Genomic DNA, 17,003 nt, shown 5'->3' on the forward strand with positions numbered 1-17,003 from the left:
GGCCTTCAAGCTTTTCACCCTGATTACCGTAAGAAGCCTGTTGCATTGAATTATTCTATTACCAATGGCAGAAACAACGGAATAAACAAACTATAGGTCATGTAGTGAGCTACCTTCAAATTATCAACTGCAGATCAATGCCCTCCCTTATATTACATTATTAGCTACAGCAGATGAGCCAAGGTACATAATAAACTCACAGGAATAGCATTATGGTTATGTAACCCCCACAAAAACACCAGGAGGAACAATGCAGTTGGCCAGTACCCAGCATCCACACCAACAATAACAGCAGCGATTCACCTTACTGTTACTCATTTCTTTAGATTCCCCAAGAGCTGGGTCATTTTTTATTTCTCAATAATTAAATGCATATGATTGAATGACTCACTATCTGAAACATCACCCTATTGAAACAATAAATCTATATGCCTTGACCAGTATAAGTTAAACAAATTTTAATGGAGTTTTCATGGATAAATAATGATTTGTTTCTGTGTAGTCCATCTAATATCCTGTAAGCCATAGGTGTAAAAACGTATTATGTGAAGACATTAATAACTGTGTGGGCAGAGGGTTGGGTGGAACCAAGCCCTGAGTCGTGAGTGCATATTTTCTTTAAGTTTTGCAATATGTGTTTAAGATGATGTTAATATGCATGATAATACCTTGGAGAGAATTATGATGACAATCCATAGCAGTCAATTGGACATTTTCTTCCATTCCTGTAACTGCCCCAGGCCAGTACGACCAATGGCACATGGGACGATTACCAACTTGACGTCAAAAAACAGATTCGGAATCTACTGAACTCTGTTATAACCTGTGTGATTGCTCCATCTGCCATTGCCCTAAAGTGTAACTTATAAAGGTTAACTGATGAGGTGGTCGGGCTTGGACTGGTCTGACAGAGTAACAGACAACTTTTCAGTGGGCTGTAGATGGGGACAATATCATCAACTGAAAATCTCCAGCTTGGTCAAGCATGGATGACAAGCGCCAAATAGATATTAACATTACCTAAGGCATCAGTAATATTTTAGGCCAGATTCAGTTTGATGAGAACATTTATCTTATGGTTCACTATTGAAGGCTAGTGATAAATCTAGACTTAAACTAAGTTTTCTCCCTGTATTGAATCTGTGCATATGCTTATTTTCTGCCATGTCCCTTAATGCAGGAACAAAAAAAGAAATGAACATCATATCCCAACATATGTTTTTATAATACAGTCCAACAAAAATCCCAAGGTAGCTCACACTGTTTATAATAATAAAAACATGTATTACTATAAATACTACAGGAAGATATTTTCACCGCAGAGGTCACAGTAAAAATTAGCAAGACCTTCAAACGGAGCTCCAGAACAACATGTGTAACAATGAAGCGACTGATAAGTTCTTGAGCTCACTGTTCCAGATTCCTACCACCTGTTAGAAGAACACGGATGAATCTCATTAGAGAGACAGAAAGACTCCACAGCTGGACCGTTGTGTAATGCGCTGTCTATTTCCCCAAGAGGTCCAACCTTTTTTTATGTTATTGCTTTATTCATAACCTTCCTTCCATCGAGAACTTTCAACTGCTTTCGATAAGGCCTCGTTCAGGGTGGGCTTCCCTTGGAGATAATGTTGCTCTTGTTCCAGAAACAACTGCCCTACAACAAGATGCACACAGAAGACAGGAAGCGTGTGTGTCTCTGTTATCTTTTGTTCCTACAAGGCCACCTAAGTGAAGCGAGGCTGAACACAATATAATGTTGTATGAGGCACTGGCTGCTGGTTTATACCGGGATTACTACCCAGGCTTCCTCAGGATGAATAAATGCCTTGCTTACTGTTGCAGTGTTTCTCGTTTCTGTTCTGCAGCCAGCTCCCTCAAATTATAAACTCCATGTATTCAAGCAATGAAAAATGTCCACAGTTCTTGAAAAAATAAAGAACTTGGCAAACGTGGCTGTAATTTGGTATGAACATTTTTCATGTAACACTGATCTCTATCAATGTTGCTGAAGGTAATTCAGAGCTGACAAAAGTCTCATGTCAAAAGTTATTCCAATAACTGTTTTAGATACAAAGGAAAATGTAAATGACAAACAGATTTCTGGGGGGGTGGAGGGGTACGTTTCCTGTTTTACTTTCTAATCGGTGATCTAAGGTGACCTTCTGTACCAGTCAACATTGCGAACCCAATATGATTACAGGTCCTTTAACAGAATGCACCTGCCAAGCAAATATTTCAGCCTGTGCAGTGTAAAAGGGATCATGGCACAGAATGACTGGCCTTCCAGCACTTGGATCCCATGTCTGACTTCCTCCCAAGAAGGCAAAAGATGATATCTTAAGCGTTACGGAAAAATGACCCCTGTTTGGCTCCCATGCAATCAGTTAGATCAGTCCATTAGACTCGTGATGAGTATCCAAAAAAGGCAGGGAGCAGAATGCAAAGATTTTTAATACATGGTCACTAAATGACTGAGAACCAGCCTGTACTAATGGCATATTCTTGCTTCTGAAAGCAGCGTAGTGTGGGTTCCATTAATATGTGCCGACAGGCCATGGTTTTCAAGACTAATTACTAGGGTAGATCAAACATAACTGCAAAGTCATCTTGCAACCTATGCCATGTCATTTTAATTTCACCTAAGTGTTTGTCAGGGCCTTACATACTAGTTTCCATACATTCATTTTTATTTAAAGAAGAAAAAAAAACATAAAAACTAAGTAAGCTTTATTAGAAAGGTCTATGTAAATACTGCCATAAGCACTCACAGAACTGCTGCTTAGAGTCCTCAGTGAAAAGAAACACATGATCTTCTGTGTCAGACTTCTTGCTCTCTACAAAATCATTTGTGACATGGCACAAGTCTGCTTAGTTTGCTCCTCTCTCCCCCTCCCTTCTCCTCCTCCCATCTCTGCTGTGAAATCTGAACTTATAGTTGTTTCAGGAGCAACATGCAGGCAGGGAAGTTAAGTCAGACCAAGCTAAAATGGCTGCTGCTACGTATGTTAAACAAACAGATGGAGCTTCTAGGGCTGTTTACTTTGGTATGGGAAATCATTCTACAGAAAAAAATAAGGCATTCTAGCTTGTCCGATTGTGACTAAACTATTGGCAATAAAATGTCTGAGTAGCTTTCCTTCTCCTTTGATATAAAAGGCATTACTGCACGTATGCAATCTGGAGTTTCAAGAGTTAAAAACACACCAGCAAACAAAACCACACATATTTGCAATCACCCACTTATTCACGTACAAAAATTAATACAAACCCCATATCAACATATAAAAATATTGGCACTGTAGCACCAGTTCTGCCAGAAAATTGTTGGAAATAACAATGCCATGGTACTCACAAATGGTACTGCAGTGGAGCAGGAAGAAATTACTAAACCTTATCTCGTTCCACAAAGAACTCCTAAAATGGACTGGACCAAAGTAGTGGCAACTTTTAGAAGCTGTAAGAAACATCTAGATTTCAGGGAGGTGATTCTCCTTTAACTTGTAAGGAAATTCGATCATGATGAGGTTCAGGTGCTTGGAACATAAGAAGCACATATTCAATCACTTTGAATTGTCTGTGCACCACACTGAGCATGAAGAAAAGAAAAAAAAAAGCAGGAAACTGTATGAGGAGGCGAGGCAGAAGCTTTAAGAAAGCATGGACAATCTCAAAGTCCATTTCCAAATACCTACATGTTGCTTTGTTCAATGTACACAATGTTATCAAGAAGTCTCAGGCCCAGGCCACAGTAGCCAATCTCCTTGGACATGAAGGCAATAGAAGACGTGATTGAAAAACTGTTCAAATAGGGATGAAAGAATCTCAAACATTTGCCAGACAGTATACAACTCCATACAAGCCATCGTCAACTCAAAAAAGGGAGGCTCTATGGTAGCAGACCAAGAAGAACAAAACCTGACTGCCCAAATCCTTCTTTGAGTAACTCTTTGATTACAGGAATAAGAGTCTTCAAAGAAAAGAATACCATTCCGACATGAAGGTTCATTGAGGTTTTGGGGTTGCTTTACATGAATCTGTATAGATTCGGAATGTTCATTCATGGCTATAAGAAGAGTTTTATAAATGTGCATGTATTTATCTGATTGAGCTAGCAGCGCAACCAACATGTAAACTCACACAGTATCTGTACTCAAGTCCGGAACTAGCGGGAGGCAGAGGAAGCTTGTACCTAGGGTGCGACTGTGGAGTGCTCTTCTGTCTTAGGCACATGCCTTTAACGTCTTATCTCTGTGAATATTGCGCTCTTAGTGCCGGTTTGAAGCAACACCTCAGCACATAAAGTTCTGGCGGCAGAGGGGGGTGAGGGGGTAGTGTGGTGGAGTTGGTCAGCTACACGGAAATGTTGTTTGCAAGTGGGTGGGGGCAGATGAGCTGGTACCCTTGCCTTGGGGCCTGTTCTCTCTGGTCTGGTCCTTTGGTAATTCCTCTAAAAGTAAATTGCAGGTAGTGCTGCCCGATTGGGCAACTTCATTACAATCATAATTCTATCGGTTGATCCAAATGAACTTATCAATGTTTCGGTACAGGTACAAACCGAATAGCCCTGCATGGTGGATCTCAATCAGCAGCGCAAATAAATAACACATAGGGAATAGTCAGCAGACATTTTGTATGTAGAAAGATCAGTATAAACAACCTCATTAGGTAATGCCCTGGAAACACACCCTTTCAGAAGATAATTACATAATAATCAAGTGTATATATTGGTCTAGTGGCTTTCATCACCAAAAAGCTAACATGTTCCTTATTTTTGTTAAGCCTTTAATTGTCCCTCTATGCATGAATGCATGTTGGTATGGGGCAACAAAATACCGTAACAAGAAAACATGCTAATATTGGGTATTGTTCCCAGCACCTTATACATCGCCTTAAAGGAGAAGGAAAGAAATTTTGGCATTTTACTGCCAATAGATTCGCCACATTAGTGCCACCTAGAACACTATATTTATTCTGCAGAAAGCTTTACCATACCTGAGTAAAGAGCCCTAGAAGCTCCCTCCAATTGCAGCTGGCATTTTATCTTGGTCTCTGCAGCTTCCTGCTGCAGCTCTAGGGACTGGTAGCTCAGATCACACATTCTGAAGGGAGGGGGAGCAAGTTCTTATGAATTCTTATAGGAGGGGGGAGCAGGAGAGAGCTGTGCAGACTCCACCCTGGGAATTAAGGATTTTTTTGAGAGAGGAAGTCTGATATTGAAGAATATGTTTACAAAAAATGAAGATAAGAAATCCTGTTTCTTTTGATAGAGGACTCAGTGCAGCGTTTCTGTGAGTGCTTATGGCTGTATTTACATAGACCTTTCTGATAAAGCTTACTTAGTTTTTACCTTTCCTTCTCAAAAAATGTGATAGTTGCTTAATTAATGCATGGAGTAAACCTAAGTGAAAGCACCTGCTTTGTAACAGACTTGATTTTTTTAATTTATTAAAGGATTTCCTTCATTAATAAATAAAAATAAATACATGCATATGTTTGTGTATCTGTACCAGTGTTTCCCATACACACAAATAGAACATTTTTTTTAAAAAAAAACCCTCATCACAGCATAAAAAGCCAAGAGTGAAACTTCTCTTTAACTCGGAGCCTGATAACCATTTTAGATTTCTTTTTTCATTAGGGAAGGCTCCATACATCTCCAAATAATAGAAGCCATAAACTCCCCTCCTTTGTTATACTGGAACCAGTTGAGAAACCACAAGCATTCAAGTACAGGAAATCATGATTTTATAACATTTTAATGTGATCTACTCTTGGGAACCGGCACTAACCAAACACTATTTCTGTTCAGGAAATATCCCACTGTATAGCTGCTGTGCATTGCAGCGTGGGGTACAGCTGTGCATGTTTCACCTGTGCCGCCCCCTGGTACCGAGGCTCAATGTACTGCATCAATATTACCTTCCTGTACGGAAAGCCCACTAAGTACAAACACGGATCTTAGTCCGGGCTTTTATTTTCCCTAGGTATTATAATATGGTAATCCAAGAGCCCTGAGAAATACTTTTTAACCTTTTCAATGAAATATGTAACTATTTTGCTTTATTACAATCTCATGTTTTTTCCCGGTCTCTTTTTTCATTATATGTGACCGAAGTTTATCAGTTTATCAGGCAAGTTATATGCGTAGCGAAATGCAGGTGTGCAATATAAAATAGACAAGATTTCCCATTTTTATCTGTAAATCTCATTTAGAGAAATGTCTATAATCTTAGTAATAATATATTTGCAACAGAATTGCTAGGAATGTGCCAAGGATCAGACATGTGGTCTCACTTTCCGTACTGTGAGGCCATTACAAGGTTTGATGAAGTGGGGGGGGGGGGGAATAAAAGCAGGAGTAAATGGTTAAAGCTAGTCTATAACCCTCTGTAAAGTCTCTAGGTTTCTCAGATGCAGCAAAGATGGTGGTAGGGCAAGAAGGCAGGGAATGAGTTCTGGGCACCTCAGATAAAATGCTTTTTTTTTTTGTGGTCGTACAGAAGTTGTTAAATGCTATTAGTATGTGTTGCAGTTCAACAAAGGCTGAAGGACCACATGTTTACATCCGTGATTTCCATAGAATTGTTTCTCCATAAGTTAAGCCCCCAATAGACCCCCATAAGTTGCTCCCCCCGTATCTTGGCATACTAATAACAGATCCAACCCAAAGGCATATTTCTGGCAGCATTCTGACCTTGATCTGTACAATTCGGCATTGCAAGATATTTCCTCCTCCTGTTGAATAACTAAAAGCTACAGGACCCCAATCGTTGGGAAAAGTTAACTGTTTTGAACTCATACAGTGAAACTATTCATTAGCCTGAACCCCCCCACTGAGCCCTTTATACAGCTAAACCATCTGTACTCCTGGGACCTCAACCAGCTGTTGTTTCTTTTGTGTTCCTCTTTGCTGTAGATATTATTTGTCAACAGGAAAGCCATAAAATAGCCATACTGAACATAAGGATTATTAAATAAAGTTGTTATTAACATGGGAAAAAAAAGCAGATTAAAACTCAGAGGGGGGAAGCTACTTTTGGAATAACAGTAGATACATCACATTCCCTTTAACTCTATTTGTATTTAGGAAGATGGTAGAAATGTCATTTTTATACTGCCCATTGGCCATAGTGTAGCCCTGTCCTTCCCTGTGACCTGCTCCTAACATCTCCAGTACTTAAGGTGCTCACTAAACTTGACATGCACTATGCCTTAAAGAGACAGCATGAAGGGTGCAGCAGGGTTGAGGAAGAAATGGCCCCAAGTGCCTCTTGGGGGAGCAACAGTACTCTTCTTATGTACGATCCTTCAATATATTGAGCAAAAGCCCCTTTTACTCACAAACCAATTAGCCACAAAGTCTTGATTGTCTCCCTTGGATGAGACACAATGTTCCTTAATATATTGTTCTGAGCCTACCTCTACAAACACAAAGCAGAAACGTAAGTACCTTTGTCTCCACACCATTGGAAGATATTTTATTAGTCACATACCTGCTACTTTGCTATTCCTTGTTTTTAATCCATTTATCACTGAATTCTTGAAGGAAATATTTTCCATGTGAATGAATCAAACAGTGGTGGCCAATTGTCCATCTCTGTGAGACTCGTAAACCATCAGATGCTAGAACACCAAACTGCTCTCAACATCTTCCTTTTCTGAAATGAGGGCCTCCTACAGAACCAGATATTGGGGCCCCTCCCACAACAATTAGATGTAGTACTTGCTGAAATATAGCACGATGGTGGATTAAAGAAAGGGCCTCTGGAAGCTCTTGGGTCCAATGGGAGATACTTCTGACAGGTCAGTCCCACCTTGGGTTTTGAAACAAAGGGGTGATCTATATACAACTCAAGGTCAGCACCACACACAAAACGTTTATACAGAATTTCTTTAAAAATCAACATTTACAGATCTCTTCAATAGATGTCACATTAAACTTAAGACACTAAAATGGGTTCAGATAATCTCCTCAAAATTCCCCCACGTACACCTAAGAAATAACAAAGCAGGACATTAACATGCCCCATAAACACTATAGAAATTCGGCATAATCTCATTTGCTTGGCTTAGATATTCTAGAAAATGCAAATATAATTCAAATATGTTTATTTTCTAAAGATGAATATGTAAAGAGTCCAAACTGCTTCATAACAGAATTAACATATACTTGTGGTCATTAATCAACACTGGGCAAATTTGTAACTTAAACAACCAATCTGTGATTAGCTTGGCTTAACCAGCTGTAGATAGAACAATTAAAACAAATATTTAATTAGTGCAAGTTTTCCTAGTGTTGATAAATCAGCCCTGTTGATCTATAACATCAGGGATAATATTGGGTGTTTACTCACACAATTCCTGACCAAATAGGGAGCTTATTAGTCCTGTAGGGCCTAGAGCAGTCTGCCTGGTCAATATCCGATATAAGCTCAGTTAGAGATTGATTTATAAGGCCAAATGACAATTTAGTTGATGACCACATTGAATTCTGCATGTTGTCTTCTTCCAAAGGTGCTGCACGGACCCTCATGTGATCTGATCTTTTACCTAGGACCAAACCATCAGGTCGAATTGTTCTGGCCCAGCAGAACAATTCATTTAGTAAGTGTCATAAGTAGGTCACTGTTCTTGAATAATACATTTCCCCATCTCACTCCACCTCATCACTGGCCGACACATGACTAAACTGGAAAAAACTTTAATAACTTGGTGACGTTATGGTTCTGAGCTATGCAAAATCTTCTTAAATACATGATACAATTAGTATTAAATATCTTGAGAGCGAAAGAATGTCAGATACATATGGGATGTACTTTTCAGTTTTATCTCTCAGATAACACCACTTCAGCGTCCATTCCAAGATTAAAAAAAATCACCTGAGCCTGGGATGATAACATTGATAATAGGAATCTAGTGTCTATACAAAGTCTTACGTTTCACCAGTGTTTTGGGTGATGTCACTGATAAGGGGAAAAGCGTGTCCGCAGAGAAGTGACTGATAAGCAACATCAGATTTGCAGCATGTATTTCCTAAATAAGTAACATAGAATATTTTAAGGGGGAACACTACAGATAAAATATATAAACCCAATTAGAACACAATCCCGTGCCCCCCTTAGTTTTTCACTCTCTACTAGTGACAAGCAAAACTACTCTCTGATTCTAATACAGGACACACAATTATCATAAAACAAATCAATGGCCGACTCCTCAGAACAAAAGCCATGTACAGATATCTGGGTAAATCTAAAAATCAACTACAGATATTGGACCGGTGATCCAGAATACTTGGAACCTGGATTTTCTGGATGAGAGATCTTTCTGTATCTCCATACCCTAGGTCTGTAAAAATTATTAAAATGTTAAATAAACCCAATAGGATTATTTTGCTTTGAATAAGGGGTAATTATTTCTTAGCTGGGATCAAGTACAGGTACTGTTTTATTATTACAGAGAAAAGGGAATCATTTAACCATTAAATAAACCCAATAGGGCTGTTCTGCCCCCAATAAGGGGTAATTATATCTTAGTTGGGATCAAGTACAGGTACTGTTTTATTATTACAGAGAAAAGGGAATCATTTAACCATTAAATAAACCCAATAGGGCTGTTCTGCCCCCAATAAGGGGTAATTATATCTTAGTTGGGATCAAGTACAGGTACTGTTTTATTATTACAGAGAAAAGGGAATCATTTAACCATTAAATAAACCCAATAGGGCTGTGCTGCCCCCAATAAGGATTAATTATATCTTAGTTGGGATCAAGTACAGGTACTGTTTTATTATTACAGAGAAAAGGGAATCATTTAACCATTAAATAAACCCAATAGGACTGTTCTGCCCCCTACAAGGGGTAATTATATCTTAGTTGGGATCAAGTACAGGTACTGTTTTATTATTACAGAGAAAAGGGAATCATTTAACCATTAAATAAACCCAATAGGGCTGTTCTGCCCCCAATAAGGGGTAATTATATCTTAGTTGGGATCAAGTACAGGTACTGTTTTATTATTACAGAGAAAAGGGAATCATTTAACCATTAAATAAACCCAATAGGACTGTTCTGCCCCCAATAAGGGGTAATTATATCTTAGTTGGGATCAAGTACAGGTACTGTTTTATTATTACAGAGAAAAAAACATAATTTTTATAAAATTCACTTATTTGATCCATCTCTGCCTGTATCTAATAAAAGAGCTAAACAATAGGTATAATAGAATGTATTAGCGACCCATAGCCAGCATCAGGACATTCTAGGGTCACTGTACAATTTTTTAACATGGTTGTAGGTACCCCAGTGCCCTCAGACATGTATGTTGACCCATCCCATCTCTGTAGCTCTTCCAGAGTGGAAGAGGCAGAGAGGTGGAGGCAGAGAGGAGGAGGCAGAGAGGAGGAGGCAGAGAGGAGGAGGCAGAGAGGAGGCTGCAGAGAGGAGGAGGCAGAGAGGAGGAGGCAGAGAGGAGGAGGAGGCTGCAGAGAGGCAGAGGCAGAGAGGAGGATGCAGAGAGGTGGATGCAGAGAGGAGGGGGCAGAGAGGAGGAGGCAGAGAGGAGGATGCAGAGAGGAGGAGGCAGAGAGGAGGAGGCAGAGAGGAGGAGGCAGAGAGGAGGAGGCAGAGAGGAGGAGGCAGAGAGGAGGAGGCAGAGAGGAGGAGGCAGAGAGGAGGAGGCAGAGAGGAGGAGGCAGAGAGGAGGAGGCAGAGAGGAGGAGGCAGAGAGGAGGAGGCAGAGAGGAGGAAGCAGAGAGGAGGAAGCAGAGAGGAGGAGGCAGAGAGGAGGAGGCAGAGAGAGATTGGGAAAGGATAGCAGGCATTCCCAAATGGTGCTCAGATCCTAAGCAGGTTTGCAGAAAGGTGCAACAACAAATAAAAAATGGCTTTCTGTTTATTGTAGGGGTGAAATGGTAACTTTCCAAAGCTGGGAATTCACATCTGTCACGGATTTATGAAAACATAAGTACAAGTTACACTGCCAAGCGTCCTCTGCCTGAAGCACCATCTGCAACACAGAGACCAACGCATTTCACTCATGTTAGCATCTCTGGCTTTTCCTCTTCAGCTCGAAGGATGAATAATGATGGAGACACCTGACTATTCTAAAATGAAAAAAATCCTATATACTGCATTATCAGAATGTAAATTGGAAATAAATAACTTGCGGTGGGGTCTGTGTGTGATACACATTGTCCCTTTCAGGGATACTTTCTATACTTGAAATAATAGAATATTAGGCTTATGAAAGGGCACAATATTGATTAATGGGAATGGGTAAGCAAACAGTATGAACATGGGCAGCTTACCTATCACATTCATCTTTAGGCTGCTACCTAAACCAATGTCACTGGAATATTAGTTTCTGAATGCAAGCGAGTAGGCACTAGTGAAAAAGTCATCAGGCAAGAAGCGATGGGAAGCAACACCACTGGCCCAGTAGGGACTTTGCCCATTGAAACTGATCTAGTACAGACCAGTATATGCTGAATGCTACTATGCCAGTAGTACCTGAGTGCAAAGCCTCAGAACCATTAGTTGCCTGTGGGAATGTCCCTTGGCAATGGCACTATGTTGTTGCTAAGCCAGAAGCAACGTAAACCAGGGCAAAATTGTGATCAGATCTTTATTTCTCAGGGAAACAGTGAGTAACTTATTAACCATGCCTCATATTATCCCTTCTAATACAATTTTATGGATCTTGAATACACATTCAAGTCATTCTGCCTGCAGAAGATATCCCATTACAGTGTTGATTATTTGCGATACATTTGCAACCAGACAATACATATGAAAACCCTCAAGCATGGAACGGTCCCATCCGATTCCAATTTCCACACAAATAACAATAGTTGAAATGAAAACTCAAGTGCTTCAGCTCTCGCTTCCAGAAGGGCAATGTTTCACTCACAGGAACATTCACAGCTGTGCAAGCAAATAAACACGGATTTGTTGTTCCAGAGAAACACTCAATTCTGAGGCTCTTTATAAACTAGAATGGAGGATTCACAAGGTATGGAACGGAATAAGGACTAGTACGTGCTGTAAGGACTTAGGGATTTTATTCTGTGACATATTGCAGGGATGAATGTAATATCAAGATTCATTAAACTGCACCTATCCCCCGAAAATTGCTTCCCCCACTCTGGTTGGGGGAAACAATTGCCCAAAAATAATTAATATAAATAATGGTTGAAAAAACAGGACCTTTCAATATTTATTAAGTGATAAAATATCTCTTTAGGAAAACTTAATAATTAACATATATGCATATTATAACAAGTGCCTCTGGGCCACCTCTAACTCCTAAACTACCAAGCAGTCACAGGTTCCACTTCATCTATCCAACTGACTATCAAGCTTTTGGCTACTTGCTTGAGAATGTGAACTATCATATTATAAAGAGATAATGGCTTTAAGGCCAGTGAATGGAAATGTAGGAACTGACCGGCAGGGAAGGGCAATTAGATTGCCTCCATTCTCCCTTAAAAGAATGCACTGATAAAATGGCCTGCTACAATGGTACATCTTTAGCCTACAATATGACCAAGGATACAATGCATGTAATCCGAGCTCTGAGTTCCTTCAATTTATACAAAAACATGGATAAAACGGATCCTCAAATCTTCACCCCCAACGTACAAGAGTGAAATTGAGTTACAGTCTCCTGAGACTTCCCATTAAGCTGCCTTGGTGGAGAGGCAATCCCCGAGTCTAGAAAATACCTCTAATGAGTCTTGATAGAAACACTCCTACAAGCCTTTGATCACTGGCTTATATCAAAAGCAGAGCTGAATTCTACCTATTAGCTTTAATGAGTTGAATGAGAAGAGGTAAAGTAAGTCCCAGTGTGGAGGGCAGAGACCTTGGCAGACACTGACATGATCTCACTGGCTCGCATGCTCAATATAATGACAGTATGGCATGTTCCTAATGGGGATTTCCTACTAACACATAATTCAAGTCAGATTGATGCATTACTTAATCCATCCACCAGAAACCCAATCAGCTTGGCCTTCACAAAGAAATCACTGTATTTGCCGGAGAACCATATAACATTTCCGAATGTTTCAACACACTTTTGCCATCACAGAAACACAGTGATAATATATATCATTTCTTAAAGGCATACATACTTTACTGTGTAAAAGTGACAATATGAATTCATTCAAAAAGAGTCAATTCATGTTTCTCATCTGGACCGAATAACTTCATAATGATTTTTGTATATACACAAGCTTTCCTAGTGCGAAATGCGACCAGTTTAGCTGACACCCAGCTGCTGCCCTTTGACCTTTCTGTTACTTTGCACAAATCATTGGTGAAATTGTTACTGATTAAAGGAATGCTATCCCACGTAACCAACATCATATTAATCCTCCTCATCTCAGATGAAGGGCTTTGTAAGGTCTGGCAGAGAGCTCCCCTTCTAAATCTTGACTCGACACTACAAAGGGCACAATGTAACTGTAAGGTGCCTCTCGGTAATGAAAGTATAACATTGCACAAAAAGTGCATTCAGCTGTACACGTTTGTATTGTCAGTTTCCGATTTGTTACCCCAATAACAGTAATAATAAATATACACACACATCAACAAGGGCAAACAAGGTTCTGAGCTGTATTAAAAGGGGTATAGATTTACGGGAGGAGGGGGTTATTCTTCCCCTTTACAGAGCGCTGGTAAGGCCCCATCTAGAATATGCTCTCCAGTGCTCAAACACAAGGGCACCCATTCCAATTAGAAGAAAGAAGGTTCCATCTAAATATTTGGAAAGAATTTTTTACAGTGAGAGCTGTGAAGTCGTGGAATTCTGTACTCCAATCAGTACTGGCTGATACATTATATAGCTTCAAGAAGGGGGTTGCATGGCTTTATAACATGTGAGGAAATACAGGGTTATGAAAGTTAGCTCTTAGTACAAGCTGATTCATGGACTGCTCCGATTGCCATCTTGGGGTCAGGAAGAAATATTGGAGAGGTCGTCTTATAGGGTTTTTTTACTTCCTCTGGATCAACTATTAGTTAAGCATGTTATACATATACATAAAAGGTTGAACTTGATAGACGTGTCTTTTTTCAACATAACTTACTATGTTACTATGTAAAATTAAATACTTAGATATGGCATTGGTACCAGGGCAAGGTCAACTCATTACATGGAATAATGAATTTAGGCTCCTGACCCCAGACCTACAGCTTGAGAAGGCAAAATCTTTAGGCTTATCTCAACTACAATTTATTATGAAAGGTGTTCAAGAAAACTGGGTGCCATCAGGGTGCAGGTAACTTACCTGAAGTACATCTCCTAGGTCAGCTGTGCTGATATCAGGATCTTCAGTTGTGTTGAAAGGAACTGGTGTTATTCTTACGAGAGTCAGTACCCTGGGTTCAGGATATCTCCACAGCATCATGCCAGGGTTATCTTCTGTCTCATTATAGAAGACAACTTCATAGGCATTTGGCACTCTCTGGGCATCTGCCAAATAAATGCAAAGACAACTGTATGTAAAAGAATGGAATAATAAGAGAAGGTTGCATAATAAACAGCCAGTGTAATACAGAGTACAAGTTTCTATATAGAGCTTAAGGCTGGGATGACTGAGGGACATTACCCCTACTTTGCATAGCTGTTTAGTTCATTTATATGGGCATAAAGGAGAGAAAAGTTTGATTTTGCACATTTAATGGCAGCCTGCATGGGTGCCCTCCAGATGCTTAACATAAGCAGAAGGAAATTTTAACATGTGTTTAAATTATATCTTCATTATGGAAAGGAAGACAGCAAGAGTCTACCAATTCCAGTTCCTGGTAGTTCTGCACTCTTGCAGATTATTAAGAACAGAGATATTGTGAGGTTTTACTTAAAAAATGTGTTAATGCTCCCCAAATGTTCTACAACATGTCAACAGATATCATGGATTAGAGTAATGATCTATGTTTGCAGAACAATGTGGAGCTTATGAGAGTTGGGATTTGGAAAACATAACTGGGAAAAAGATAACGTGTAATTAAAAATATTTGGCATTTTCACATGCAAAATAAATAACGTGTCAGATAGCAAAGGCATTTTAAAGTGAACCTAACATATTCCTCGCTGAGATACGAATCATACCCTAAGCGGCCTAAATTCTCCTCCTTCTGATGGAACACTGTTTAAACAAGTTTACTATCCTGTATCCAGCCCTGCCAGCCCGGGTAGAAAGGGGAGTTACAGAAACAGTTTTGAGACTGCAAGCCAATGGCTACCAATCAAAGGCAGGCCTGGGGTAATGGGAATGATGGCATGCTGTATAATCAAGACTATACAATGGCTGTGCTTTAAGGCTACACTTAACTTCTATCTTACATAAGAATGTCTCATATAGTATATAATGTTAAATCTGACATTGTGCTTGGCAATTTGACTACTGAACCTTTTATTTAAAAAGTAGTAGAGATAATAGAAGAGGAATTGCTTCCTATTGCAAAGAGATTACAATGGAAAATACCACAAGTAAAGCAAAATGTAACTAATCTGTAACAAAGATGCCCATATGCTACTGGCAGGCAATGCATGTACAGGTATAGGACCCGTTATCCAGAATGCTCTGGACCAATGGTATTCCAGATTAGGGGTCTTTCCATAATTTGGATCTCCATACCTTAAGTCCATTAAAAAATCAATTAAACATTAAACCCAATAGGGCTGTTCTGCCCCCAATAAGGATTATTAATATCTTAGTTGGGATCAATTACAGGTACTGTTTTATTATTACAGAGAAAAAGGAAATCAGTTTTAAAATTCTGAATTATTTGATTAAAATGGAGTCTATGGGAGACAGGCTTTCCGTAATTCGGAGCTTTCTGGATAAAGGGTTTCCGGATAAGGGCTCCCATACCTGTACTAAAATACGATTGGCAGCATTAAATATATTGCCCAGTTAATTAGTCTGAATGTCACTTTACTGGATCTACTACTATTGCTGAACATCTGGAATAATAGTTACAGACTGGTAAAATTTATATACATGTTACAATTATTTGAGGATGTGGTTTGGGTCTCCTGGCTTGTCCAGTTCCTCATGTACTAGTAAAGATAGGGAAATGGGAAAGGGAAAACCATGATAATACTTTTATCTTTGTTTATTGCCCAAAATGAAAAAATCACAGGGGTCAGGGTGTGTTGTGGGCCACAGGAAATCACCTCTCCATCATGTGGCAAAGGTCTAAGACAAGACAGAATCTAGAAGCAGAGATAAGGTGTCAAACAGATGGATACCACACAAATGTATGACCTCACGACATCATAGAGATGTAGCTTCTCTTTACTTCATTTCAGTTGGCCAATGGAATATCTGAAAGATAATTGGTCTGAACATCCCCCAATTGGACATGCATGCCCAGAAAGTCCGACAGTATTGGCAAAATCAAAACTATCAAACCACCGAACCAAACCCAGGCATATATGGTCAACTTTAGGGTAATAGCACTTATGAGTGCTCAGAGCACTTAATTTTTCATGCTATTGGCTGATAAGTATTTGAAGACTGCTGTGCAAGGAAATGGAGGTGTATTTGTGCGTTACTTAAAAAACAAAGTTATAAGGGCACCTGAAAGCACCCATTTTGCCATTAGCTTTACAAGCACCTGAATAGAAGGCATAAAAACTGAGATTAAACACAGAAACACTGATTGGACAATAGTTTTATTATGCTGTTTTACTTTTTACAACTTAATAGGGGTTCATTTATTTGGCTTTCTGATAAAAGAAAATAACAGATACACCTCCTAATCAAAAGAATCTGATTGGGGACTGTATAATTTAGATGAAGAATCATCATACATTAACAATGAATCTATAGGGCTGTTACAAGAATCCCACAGCAAATGGTGTAATGAAATATTACTAGTTTTTATTCAATGTGTAGAAAGTTAAACCTATTTATAATATAACACGGGTGCAGCCAATTAAGAAGATGTTCACCAACATAAAAGAAGGGCATATAGCAGTGAGATGAACAA

At 39.4% G+C, this 17,003-nt stretch overlaps 1 protein-coding gene across 2 annotated transcripts in view; it reads right to left on the reverse strand.

Moving 5' to 3' along the window:
• Positions 1–17,003, reverse strand: part of vps13b (vacuolar protein sorting 13 homolog B) — a 508,026-nt gene that overhangs the window by 72,093 nt on the left and 418,930 nt on the right. For both annotated transcript variants that reach the window (XM_002934409.5, XM_012965216.3), the window contains exon 39: positions 14,294–14,478. In XM_002934409.5, the coding sequence (XP_002934455.3) occupies positions 14,294–14,478 (185 nt within the window). The remainder of the gene's footprint in view (positions 1–14,293; positions 14,479–17,003) is intronic.

This window comes from Xenopus tropicalis, chromosome 6 (assembly GCF_000004195.4).
Source record: "Xenopus tropicalis strain Nigerian chromosome 6, UCB_Xtro_10.0, whole genome shotgun sequence".
NCBI lineage: Eukaryota > Metazoa > Chordata > Amphibia > Anura > Pipidae > Xenopus > Xenopus tropicalis.